A 13,794-nucleotide genomic window follows, 5' to 3' on the forward strand; every position below is an offset into this window, starting at 1 on the left:
TCACGGAATCTATCTCTTCCCATTTGCTGAATATGGTGCGGTGCCAGTGCACCAGTGGGTGCGAGTCTCTCAGATGCAGCTGTAGTCGGAACTATTTACCCCGAAGCTTTGCCTGCGGGGAGTGCAAAGTGGCATTATGTGCTAACGCTGCAGTAAGACAGGATAAAGACGACAATAAAGACGAGTAGGAAGAAGAATTAGCTTTAGGCTGTATTTTAAAATCAAAATGTTTTTATGATTAACTTACCTTACGAAGTTTTAAACGTTCCTTTTTATAATTAATTGATTTGAAGTTTTGACCTCGATTATAGAATTGGTTTTCAAGAAATTGTACTCGTCAACCCCTCACACTACAGGGCCCTTAGAGGTGGAAATCAGGTAAATAGTAAAAAATAACTACTTTTTGACATCATATTTGGCAATGCACGTACTTTATTTGATATAAAATGATCCTTTGGTCGCAGGAATCCGTCCAATAATGATCTGCGCACTTTACTCACCCCTCCTCCCATTCCGTGAAGATGAAAATTGATACCATGATACAAAAAACTGGATTTCTGAAGTCATATTCGGATTCGTCATGCTTGATAGGAAACGACTATCTAAACTCAAACATTTAAAAACACAAAATCTATTTTCCCTCCTTATTTTCTCCCTTCAAGGACAAATTTGGGATACTTGTGCAAAAGGGATTCTTTTGTGTGTGTAATTTTTCGAATTTTTCAGAACATTCTGGTGCAGAAAAATTCTGTAGCAATTTTCCCAACGTCAAACCGTGTTTTTGCTCCCCTATGAATACTTAAAGGTCACTATAACAACTCATATTATTAGGGGAGGTAATAGGAATGTTCCTGAGAATCATCAAATAGAAAAACCAATTCAACCGAAAGTAAGGAGCAACATTAAAACTTAAAACGAGCAGACATTATTGCTATACGAGGGGAGTTGCTCCTCCTCAATACCTCGCTCTTTACACAAATTTTTTTTAGTACTTTTAAAAAAACCTTCGCATTGTTCGAATTAATCGAACCTTGTATTTCAAGAGTATTTTTTAGAGAATTGGGACAAAATTTAAACTTTGGCGTAAATAGCGAGGTGTTTAGGAGCAATCCACCTCATATACGTAATAATTTATGTTCGTTTTAAGGCTTAATGTTGCTCTTTTCTTTCAGTTAAAAAATCTATTTTTTTAAATTTCTGATCGTCTTTCTAAATAGCACCAGGAAATCTGGCTCCATCTCCACGGAAAAATCCCTCCTCCACGCGGATATATTGTCTAGACAATTCAATCCTGGTGAATGTTTCCCATGGACAATTGCCCTTAACATCTCCATTCAAGTCGGCAAAGAGAAAGCAAGACATAAGAAGAATTTCTTATAGGAATTCGGGCAAATTTACTCCCCGTGGAAGATCCCCCCCAACAGAAAATTGCCCCTCCCCTGACAAATATATGCATAGTTCCCAATAACAAATACTACATATAAGTAATGGCCAAATTTAATAACTTGAAGACCTTTCACCTTGGGCTGTGGGGGTCATGATATCTGAAGAGGCATAATTATTCGGCCTTTAAACTATGCTGAGCAAAATGGCTATCTTCAAATTTTGAAATGACGATTTTGAGCAAAAAAGAGCGTGGTAAGCGGCCTAGTTGCCCTACAAAATTTGTGGTCACTTAAAAATGGTCTTAGAACTTTTAATTTCCGTTCGAATAAGCCCTCTCCCGAAATTATAGGACCACTGGGATGAAACGATCATCCTTGGAAAGAACAACAACAAAATATTTTAACACGCATCCGTGATCTTAATTCTGGCAAAAGAAAAACTTCTACGTTTCTGCAGACAAGAGCTTGAAACCTCTACAGTAGGGTTCTCTGATGCGCTAAATTTGATGTTGTTTTGTCCATTAAGATTCTTTAACTTTTAGGGGTGTTCCCCCTTTTAAAAAAAAATCAGGACGACTTTCTTAGGCTCGTAGCCTTTGATGGGTTAAGACAAAACTTGATTAAATTTAGATACTTGAAATCACTAACATACGCCGATTCGTTTGATATTTCTATCGGTATCAAAATTCCGTAATTTTAGAGTTGCGGTTACTATTGAGCCAGGTCGTTCCTTACATATTTTGTTATCACGAAGTGTTTGATCAGCATATTTTGGTTCTTAATGTCATATCACACATTCTAGAGAAGTATAATAATGCTAGAATTTATTATCATCTGGAACTGCGCCAATCATTACTGCTTCCAAATCGATTTGGTACAAGAACAGTTGATACCCAGAGATGAGAACATCCTATAAAACTGCAACTATTAATAGCTTTTGATAAAAAAATTAGGGTAACAGTTTAATTTTTGGACATGATAAAAGCATTTGACACAGTAGACCACTAAACATTATTTTGAGAATGTGTAGAGAACAACATGTCCACCTAACTCACTTTCTCGTTTTTACCGACGACCTATCTAATGATATTAGCGCCTTTTCTCAATTTTATGATGTTGTTGATCCTGCACTTCCTTAGATTAAATTCTCTACAGTTTCATTTGCAGAAGATACAATCTTGATGTGTTGCTCCAAACAAACGGATTTTCAGCTCCATGTTTAAAACAGCCATCACCAAGACGTGTCTGTAGTTATGTGCAATTTGTTTTAGCTTGAATATTGGCACATCAAATTTGAAAATCTTCAGATTTTCAGCAGCTTGACAAATACACAATTGAAGATTAAAGCGGATTATTTGACCGAAATTTAGGTTCCTTTTTATGTTTCGACTGATTAATTTCAACTGTTATTAAAAACTAAAAAAACAGTTAAGACTGAGTTCCTGGTGTTCAATCATCGTTCAGATCGCCCGACAAATGTTCAATTAGGTGAACGAGTTATTAAAGCACAAGATACACAGACGGATCTTGGTGTGCCGATTGGGTCGAATCTTCGCGCCACGCGTCAACTCTGGAAGTTTTTTTTTTGCCAGAAAATCTAGGAATGCGCATGGTTTACTAGTTGCGACAAAGTTTAAATTTAACCCCTGTATCTTAGCTTTAGCGTTTATAACATATTTCCTGTTCTCATCTACTCCCCCTTGTATCATTTTGGTCTCTTCTTACTGCTTCAGATATTAAGGATATATGGGAGCGTTTCTACAAGTATACGAAATTTTTGCTACAGCTGTGTCTCTGGACTAACAGCTCCCTATCCTCGCGGTACGGAGTTGCTCGTCCAGTGTCCGCGGTGCAGGAAAGGAATGAGAGATATCGAAAGCAGATTATTGGTGAAAGCACCTCTGAATTGTCCTTCGTTAATCATGCGTTTGTTCTTACAACTGTCCTTATTGGTAATTTTTTTCTTGTCAGTTCTTTTGTTTAGATTTTGTTAAATGTAGTGCTTGAATGTATTTGTCTGTTTGTTTTATTCAAGTACAAAGGCTCACCTTCTAATAAAATTTATTTCATAGCATTTATTAAATTCTATTTATTCTAATCCTTCTGTTTTTTGTTGTCATTGTTCTCACGACATCCACTAACAAGCTTAGCTTTTTGGATTTTGCCCATTGATTTGTTCGACATTTTGTTTTGCAATAAATTATTATACTATTCAAATACAAAAAAATTCTTGATCGAGTCCTTTGAACTAGTAGTTGAACGTGACGCACACTTTAAACGGCGGTTGACAAACACAGAATACTACATTATGTACAGAACACAAAACATATTTCTTTCATGGAAACATAAACAGTAACGGTCTCTGAATCAACGTCAACCACAAAAGTTCTTATTTGTCAAACAGCTATCTGATCAAACGTGGTGCATTCAGACTTGCTGCGTTTTTAAGGTTCGGATGGTGATAGGATACTTACCGTTGAATTGGGGTCAGAGTTAAGCCCTTTTACTTCACATTTCCTAGACTATCACCCTGACATATAGTAAATATCAAACTTCCCAAAGTAGCAGCATTATATTACTTTATATATAATGGGCTATAGATGGGATTCGGCCATTTAATAGCGAATTAAAAAAGTGTGATCTAATAGTACAGAGCGAGTAGCAAAACAGTTCCACCAATTAGTGTAGATCGGCCAGTTGGTTCTTGGATTATCACAAGAGAGCGTGTGTATTTTTGGTCTAAAGGCAAGAGACTGTATCTCATTATAGAAATTACACTGCCATTAGGTTTCATTAAAAGAAGCCAACAATTATAAGTAGTTTGGCAAGTTTTATTTCATGGCTGGGGGAAGCTAGCATGAACTTTCATATTTTTGTGGAAGGCAGAAGGAGAAGTGTAAGGGGAACTACATTTTTTTTTTGGGGGGGGGGACTCTTTTTCATTGGTGCCCATGAAACAATCTATGACATTTCTTTTTATACCTGTCGTCGGACGGGCTTTTTGACTATTTATATAAAAATAAATGGAATCAAATAAAAAAAGAGACCAAATATCAAAACAAGTTTATTTAGGTTATCCGAAACTTTTCATCACATGCAAACTTTTTCAGCAGTAAAAATATAAGACCACGGATATTTACTTAACTTCTAAGCCTGCTTTTAAATTTCGCATTCCTATCTCAACACATCTTACGAAAAATGCAAAAAAAAAAAAATATAAATAAAACAAACATTCTATACATATGAACACAATCAATGATCGTTGAAGATACCAATGTACTGTAAAATGCGTGTCAAATGAATACGTAATATTTATAATTGATCAGGAAGAAAACAAACAACTAGTCTTTCTGTCAGTCTTTTGGCCCCTTCAACTTGGCCCTAGTAACTCTTCCATTTCTCACGCCTTGTAAAGTCTCTAGGCCTTTCAATCTCAACTCTTTACATTCATCACGTTGAAGCCTTTTTAATTCTAGACTCTTTCCCCTTTTTCGACTCCCTAATCTTTGAACTATAAATTCTGGAGGAGCGTAGACTTTCCTTTGTCTTGACGAAACACGTTGAACGATTTTCGGCAATTCAGCAGAAATTGTTTTGGTTTTTGAATCAGGAGAGCCATTTTTAACTACTTTCTTCACTGAAGTTTTTGTGTAATTAACGCAACAGCTACCATTACTGTCAGATGAATGAGATCTTTCACCATCAGCTTTAACTAGTTCGCTTAAAAAGATTTCATCATCTTTGTCACAATTTATCATAAGATCGATTTTATTTTCACAATCAATAGCCGCCTTTCCAGTTTTATTATCGGAAGATTCACTTTCAGGGGTGTTACAATACACGTTGTCACCCTCTAAGGATTTCTCATTTAACGGCTCAAGAGAATCAGCATATTCTTTCGGGAGATTCTCACTTTCATCACTGTTCAAAGTATTCTGAGGAGAAAACGAATTCTCTAACCCAGGGATTGGGGATGAACTAACATTTAAAATAAAGCTACTATCATCAGCTTCTGAGCCCCTTTTTTCCGAATTGTCATCACCATCAGGCTCAGTCACATTTCCCTCCATTTCATTAGCTTCCTCCTGATGATATGAAAATTCTGAAGTTCTTACTCGATAATTATTATGCATATAAATTGCATGCTGTTCTACTTCCCCGTCATTTTCCATTTCTTCCAAAAGCATTTGTACAGCTTGGGCTGTTTCTGGAGACATTTCTTCATTTTGCAAGTCATTTGGAGATGGTGCCAACAAAGCTGATTCAGGTGATAAAACTCGAGGAAGGGGCAACGGTGACGGTCCATAAAGACATGAAATCGGATCCAGCATATCAACGTCCACTGTGTCATTAACTGTTGCAAGGTTTTCATCCTTAATATCAATGTCCAAAGCATTACTTCCTGTTGGCATGGTTTCAATCTGCATATGAACATCTATTGGGTCATCAGGTATTAGAAGGTTCTCAGACTGTTTATCATTAGACCCCAACAGGGCTTTAGCCTGTGCATTAAAATCCGAAGGCTGTTTATCATTAAGTGCCAACAGGGTTTCAGCATGTGCATCAAAATCTGCCTTGTCCGTAGCTGCAACAAGATTTTCAGCCTGTTTATCAGTATCTGCTTCATCTTGTGGTGTCACCTGAGTTTCAGTCTGTGTACCCAAATATGCCTTGTCCTTGGTTGTTACCAGGGTTTCAGCTTGCTTATCAACATCCACTACATCACTAGGTGTTGGCAGGGTTTCAACCTGGATATCTACATCTTGTGTATCACTAGCTGTCACCACGGTTTCAGAATGCGTATCTACATCCATTTTATCACTGTCTATTTTTGAGGTTTCACTTACAGATGCCATAGTTGCAATTGGGGAATCAATACCTAATATTGAATTAAAGCTAATTGCTTCTTTTGAATCAAATGTTATTGCTTTGCTTACATCTGATGTCACACCTGCCTCTGTATTGGAAGTTTGATTTTCTTCTACAGTTTCTGTAAGTTTTTCATCCAAATTCAGATCAGAATCGGTTTCGGCGGTATCTTTTGATAATACTTCATTGTCTGGTCTACCCATTTGTCTTAGTGCAGGTGCAGACTCTTGACTAGCAATCAACACTGACTCTTTACTTTCTTCCAAATCGGATATAGAATCACCCCTATCTTTTGCAGTGGAATAGGGACATGGCTCTATCTTTGAATCTAATGCACTATTATCTTTCAAATTATGAACAGGGTCAACTCCTAAATCAGTGACTGAGTTATCTTTCAAATCTGGCATACAATCGTTATTTGGATCAGATATAGTACCAATCTCTTGGTTTATATCAGTCTCAAGCTCTAGATTTGGCATTACATCAGCTGCAGATTCGAGAACATTATCACTTGTAAAATCCAACTTTGCATGATCTTTTGAATCTAACTTAGAAGAAGGACTTAATTCAGCTAACAACTCACTCAATTTCTCCTCCACAACTGATGTCTGGTTAGAGATATCACCAGTATTTGAGAGTTCTAAATTCTCTTTTTCTTCAAGTTTATCTACTTCTTGTTTAGCTTTTGGTACAGGATCGCTGAAAACTTGGTTATATAGTGGAGCATCAGCTGCTAAACTAGGAAGAGTTAGTGGTGAGATCGGAGGTATCGGAGAAGCCCTCAAATATCGATTAACAGGAGATTCTGATGGAGAGTCACTCTTTTGAACCATACGTCGAGTGACATGTCCTTTTTCTGTTAATAAAAGGTTCCTCAGACCCTTTGATTTAAGTTCTTTGCATTCATCACGAAGTAATGATTTTTGTTCACGTGTGAGCTTTTTGATATCTAGTGGCAATGGAATCTCTGTTTCAGAGACAATGAGAGAGGGGTTGGCATTCACATCTTTTTTAGGCTTTTGTATTGTTTTAGATAAATTAGTAAAAATTCTCTTCCTTCTCTTCTTTCTTCGACGTCCAGCATAAAATACGGCTGTCCTTTTAACACCCTGAACCTTAATATTCATGACCTTTTCTATTTCTTCAAGAGAGGAGACACTGACACTACTTTTAAAAGATTTTCGGGCTTTTTGGATTTTAAAACCATTTTGCTCGACAGAAGGCATCAACTTTGGCTCATTCGTAATAACAGTCTTTACTTTAGATGGCCTAGAAGCAGTGGTGATAGACATAGCACCATTCGGCATAGCCCGTATTCGTATAGGGGGAACTCTTGGAGTCATCTTTGTGTATTTTGGAGTCACATCTTTGATGATCTCTAATTTTTTGGAAAGAGGGCAGGGCTTTTTGATCTCCATTTTAAGACTTTGATGAACAACTTTGAAATCTTCTACTAAATACCGTTTCCAATCTTTTACATCAGACGGAGTTAGTTTGTGTATTCTCAATAATGGCTTTTTGCATGCTCGCTTTAAGGTCCGACTTCTTTTGGTTAAACCTAGAAGAAAACAGACACAATAACATGTTGTTAAGATTAGCTTAAAACACAAAGGTAATGCTTGAATGCAATGCAGACAGGTATAAGTGTTATAAACAGGTGAGTAGGGCGATGTAATATTTTCACACATAAAGGCAGCAGTGTTTCCCGTTTCCCACGAAGATTCTTAGAACCAAATTTGGGGAAGTGCAAATTATTCAGGAAAGACACCATTAACAAATCAAAACACGGGTGTGTGCGTTATCATTTTACTGCTACTTTAAAAAAGAAAGAAACAATTTTCTTACTATAAAATTATGCAAGAAAAAATATCTGACAAAAACAAATCCTCTTTTTCGGCAATAGAAAAGCCTTACCAGATACGAAGAAATGCTGCAAAATTGGAACAAGAAGGCAAAATAATAGCAAGACTACGATAAAAGGTAAAAATGAAATAGGTTTTCTACATTCTCTGATTTATATTCTCTATTTATGTCAGTTTAAGATTCTTTGAAAGAAGTTATCTTGGATACATGTCATATGCCCAAAAATAAAGCATCGAGAAAAACAGCTCCATTAGATCCTTGGCGGGATCCTCAGAAGCTGGAGGAATAAAACACCCTTTGGAAGGCTTACAAGTAAACTTTTCAAGCTTATAGATGAGTTTACAATTCGCCTTCCCAAAGGGCTAAATAATCATTTCATCAAGGAATTTTCACAGAATACGGTAAGGATACGACGAGGAAACGGGAATTAATCAATTGTGTTTATCAGACCACATTATTTTCCTTGTTCTATACCTTCAGGTGTTTTGGTTGACGGCAAAGTCGTACAGGGGGAGAGCTAAAAGTTCAAGATGCGTTAACTTCCTATTTCGCTAATATCAGCAAAATTACTGCCTCTTCTGTTGATCTTTCTTCTTCTCTACCTGATTCTAGGTCTTATTTTGGACTTCTTTGTCTTAAATAAATGGTTTTGGAGCGTGTCTGTGAAGCTGAAATTGTAAGAGCTGTCAATGACTTGAGGGGTTCTTCATCTTTCGCCCCAGACCGTATTCCTAGAAAGCGTGTCGAGTTCTTTCTTCTTGTCAACCTTTCTACCCTAACAAGACTTCTCAATCTTTCTTTTGAAAATGGCGTCTTTCAAAATGCTTTAAAGTTTGCCCGTGTTATGATTCTTTATAAAGATCGATCGCAGAATGACCCTACAAATTGTTGTCCCATATCTCTTTGCCAGTGTTTAGTAAATTTATTTGAAAAGGTATGCTTTCTCAACTTCTTCATTTTCCTAATGCCAAACATTTATTCTAAAATTTTCAGTTTTGCTTTAGTGTGAAGCACTGAACTGAGGCATGCATGTGGGACCCTCTTAAATTATTTACATTCAGCTCTTGTCTCTAGTCTGATACCTGTTCCTCTGTTTCTCTATATACGAAAAGTATTCGACTCAATAGCCCGCAAGATTTTGCTTTGGAAACTGTCCCATATTAATGCAACCTTTTTGATATATATTGATAATCTTGGTCAAATTCCTTTGGAAACTGTCCCACATTAATATAGCCTTTTTGATATATATCGATGATCTTGATCAAAATTCAGAACGTATGATTTGATGTTGTCTTTTCCAATTGGACTTGCTGCTTTTGCTGATGACGGTACTCTTGGCAGAGCCAGTAGAACTAAGACTTGACCTTGTTTAAAAATTACAACCCTTTTTTAAAGAGTTATCCAGTGGCTTGATGTAAATTACCTAGCTTTAAATGCTGGGAAATAATATTTTTTCATTTTCTGAAGTTTCAAGGCTTGCTTTAACTTAGATGAAATATGCGTATCAAAAGTTGGTATAAGTAGAACTAAAGACCATCATGTTATATTCCTAGGCATCGTGCTTCAAGAAAATCTTTCAATTAAGGATCATGTTGGCTTGAACAGAATAAGTCGCCATAGAAGTTCCAGAATCCTTACAAATCTAAAACAAGATTTTCAGGGTCGACTCTTAGAATACTTTTCTATAGCTTTGTTCAGTTTATGTCTCACATGGTTCCCTCATCATCAGCAGACTCTTACAAATTTATGTTAAAGCATGGACTATTATTCAGGAAACCAGCCGTTCTTCATTTAAATCCATGTTTGATTTGAAAACTCTTTATTTCCTGTCGTGTGCTCCTTCATTTTTTTTTTTTTTAGTTTCGATTAATCGTCTTGTGATCTCTGTACTTCAACAACATACAGATTTCTCATACTTCATCAGTGCAGTCTGACTTCAAAAACCCTGATAGCCGGCAACATGATCGAAAATACGCTTCCAGAATCTGTACGAAGCTACTACTCTTTTGCTATCTTCAAAAAGAAAGCAGAGGATTTCTAGCTAATAATTGAGTATTTTTTCTGTTTCCCGTGGAGTCTTTGTCTCTGGATTGGGTTGGATGTTTATCAAAGTTTGTTAAATCATACATAAGTCCCTTACCTAGTTTGTAATTTTGGGTATTTTTGAGATGGGCAACTGGATTTTGTGTTTTGTTCATTTTGAAGCTGGTTTTTTGTTGGTGCTGCGAATTTATTGTTAAATATAAGAGCTTAGAAGTCATCTAATGAAAAATCCTAATCATCTGAAATCCCACTTTCTGAGTAGTATTGTCTATCCAAACAGCGACAAATTAGGGAAATAAATATTCAGACGGATCTAGTTTACTTTTTTTTTAGCTCCAGCCCACCAGTGAATTGAAACCTGACATTTTCAGAGGATTTATGAAAAGAGTTCTATTTCATGTACAGATCAAAAGGACTTGAAAATGTATGACTGCCTTTCATTCGACCACTAAAATCTAATCCACATTGTTTTTCAGTTTTAGTATTGCTACAAGAGCCGAGCGCTATCTTTTCAATTGCTTGGAAAGCTGTTGGACTGCGTAACTAGATCCAAAGTTTAAAATTTGTGACAGGAAGCTATTTCAAGTTCATACCCAGCTCCTTCCAATTAGTAGTTAGAAAGATTCTGTGAAGACAACTTTACTAAAAAAGGATATTTGCAGCCAGTGAAAAAACGAAGGATAAGCATGCAGATTTCAGTCAAGACCTCTGCTTGACCGTTCTCATGTAAATATAGCTAAATTTATGTTCGTTTTATGTTTTAAAGCCACTTTTTTACTTTCACGAAAAAACTTTTTATTTCTTTAATTTTATATTTCCATTTTATTTTCCGTAATAATTCGCCAGTAAAAGCTATAAGCATGGGGAACTTACAGCAAAAATTATATTTTTAGACATGCCAAGCTTAGTCGAACAAACTTCAAATCCTTGCTGCTTTTTATTAGACTGTGACCACAGAAACATTTTCCAATACTCCTCAGGACGGTCAGCATAGAAGAGGCAACAGAGATTTTATGCCCTTTCCTCCCATCTACAATGACTCTTACTCAAACTAAGCGTAGGTTTAAGTACAATACTATTTGAAAATACTGCCTTCTGAGAAAAGTGAAAATTGAGTTTGGGCCTTTGCAATGGACAAACAATTTTTACCTGTGCATTATTGATAAGATGTTGTCAGTAAGGAATACTAAATCAAAGGCTCCATAAAATCATTTAGACGTATTCTAATCTTCAATATACCCCCTCACAGTATACTGTAAAGCCCTTGGAAGGGACTCTTAAATTGCATGAATATTAGATATAACGACGTAGTAGTCATTTGCCATATGTTAGTATTCATCCCACTACTTTCCCGAGTCTTATAATCTTAATTATACGAAAAGTCTTCGGATGCAAAAGAGCACCTCCACTTTTCAGTAATCCAGGAAATCGCAGACTAGAATTTGCTGCGAGTTAATGAAAGAACCAAAGAGTGGTAGCTTACAAGAGTTGAAACAGGCACTGGTGTCCAAAGAATCACCAATACCATCTAGCGTTTGGCATTTCTAGATACTTATTTCAAGCTTAGGAATTTCTGTTCAAAATCTGATACTAGACACATGTTACTAAGCTAATTTTACCAATTACACGTATTACGCCAAATTTACCTATCATTACAGTGAAAAAATATTCAAGAAATGCCAAACGCTAGATGGTATTTATTTCGACATTGGTGCCAGTTTCCAATAGTGTAAGCTACACATACTCTTTTAGAAGGACCACGAACACATGAATTCTGGAACATGACTTACTACACAACCGAAAGTCAGAGATCAAGACATTGTAGTCATCAATGTCAATACACGTATTTTTGACTTTAGAGTATCACATATTCCTCAACTATACTATACAAGTTCCTCAACTATACGTAATTTCTGTCAATAGGTGGCTACGAAAATTTTTGATCTTTTACTATTGGTTTTAGTCAATTATTTTTCCAATGTTAATGTCAAAAAATTGCGATATCACAATAACACTATCACCATTTACTTTTTGCAGAATCTCTAAGTTACGATGATTGACAAAAGCTTCTAGAGTAAATAACTTTTTTAAATTTCAATAAAACTTCCACGAGTGTTTTTTTAATGAGAATAACTTACCTGTTTTCAGATATCTATATCTTGCTCGTCTTTCTTTAGCAGAAAAGCAGTACTCATGTTGGTAGTCCCTTGCACGTCTTACACCTGACTGAAGACGCTGTGCTAAAAGAGATGTATCACGGGCGGAAACTCGTATTGTTTGGGTGACGTCGTCTCTTGCAGTAGAACAGAACCGTTCATATTTCTCTATCTGAGGCCGTAGTGCGTTGGCACTCAAAACTTTACTAGACAAGGAAACAAAGGTACGGCCCATGTAACAGGACAATGGGATATTCATGTGCCTGAAATGAATATATTTTATAAGAACATGACTGTACAATAAAATAGATTGCAGACAGATCACAAAAAGGAGAAAGAGAAAGTAAGTGAGAGCGAGTAAGCGATACAGGGAATAAGTATTTTTGACCTATACAAGTCTTCAAACATGAAAGTAAAAAAACAAAAAACGATCAAAGAATAATTAAAAGTAATCTTCAATTAAAATATAAAATTGGTAAGCTTTTCGCCATTTATTGAAACAATCCTTCATTTTTCTTTTATTATCAACCTTAAGCAGTTTTTTGGTTGTCCAGATGAAAACTCTCTCGATATTTTCCTCCTAAAGGCAAAAAAAAAGAAAAAAGAGGAAAAACATCCGCAACATGATTCTCCTCCTAAAGGCAAAAAAAAACGAAAAAAAGAAAGAAAGAAGAGGAAAAACATCCGCAACATGATTCTCCTCCTAAAGGCAAAAAAAAAACGAAAAAAAGAAAGAAAGAAGAGGAAAAACCTCCGCAACATGATTCTCCTCTTAAAGGCAAAAAAATGAAAAAAAGAAAGAAAAAAGAGGAAAAACATCCGCAACATGATTCTACTCCTAAAGGCAAAAAAAAAACGAAAAAAAGAAAGAAAGAAGAGGAAAAACATCCACAACATGATACTTAAGAATTCCCAAGTTTCTCAATTGTATTATTTGAAAAATACAGACAACCCAACTATAGAAACTGATTCAGCATGGAAGCCGATCCAGATAATATATCTACTTCCATTTGCCGTTTGTCCCTAAATTGCAGGGATTCGGCCACATGGTCATTTACTAGCAATGCTGCCACCTGCACAACTACTTTAAAGTTACAACTAGTCATGCAAAACGCGGGAAGTAAACCATTTAAATAGTATTATGCTGATTCATCAATGTCTGATGTTTGCTTGGTAGTTAAGTATAGCATGATGAGTTGAAATGTATTGTGATTGCCAGAGAACGCTTTGTCTTAAAAATTTTGGTGTATTTTCCTGTTAGGAAAGTTTTAGGCTTTGCAGAAGCACCTAACGGTTCTAGGAAAGTATTTTGTAAGTGACCAACTTAGGCAATGTTCCTTAGTTTTAAAACAATGATTTTGAGGCTTTCGTTATTATTTATACTACTTACTTTAATTTTTCCTGACTATATGTTTTAGTACAGAACTTGTACTTTTTTGTTTCTGCGTCCTTTGTTATAGCTAAGAACCTGTAAATCA

The 13,794-nt window shown here is 36.0% G+C and overlaps 1 protein-coding gene across 2 annotated transcripts in view; it reads right to left on the bottom strand.

Annotated features, from left to right (window-relative positions):
• Positions 1-4,436: 4,436 nt before the first annotated feature.
• LOC136034791 (uncharacterized) overlaps positions 4,437-13,794 on the bottom strand; it is a 34,024-nt gene continuing 24,666 nt past the window's right edge. For both annotated transcript variants that reach the window (XM_065716203.1, XM_065716204.1), the window contains exons 11-12: positions 12,299-12,579; positions 4,437-7,812 (exon numbers count right to left, since the gene is read on the bottom strand). In XM_065716203.1, the coding sequence (XP_065572275.1) occupies positions 4,739-7,812; positions 12,299-12,579 (3,355 nt within the window). In that variant the 3' untranslated portion in view covers positions 4,437-4,738. The remainder of the gene's footprint in view (positions 7,813-12,298; positions 12,580-13,794) is intronic.

This window comes from Artemia franciscana, chromosome 13 (assembly GCF_032884065.1).
Source record: "Artemia franciscana chromosome 13, ASM3288406v1, whole genome shotgun sequence".
In the NCBI taxonomy this organism is placed as follows: domain Eukaryota; kingdom Metazoa; phylum Arthropoda; class Branchiopoda; order Anostraca; family Artemiidae; genus Artemia; species Artemia franciscana.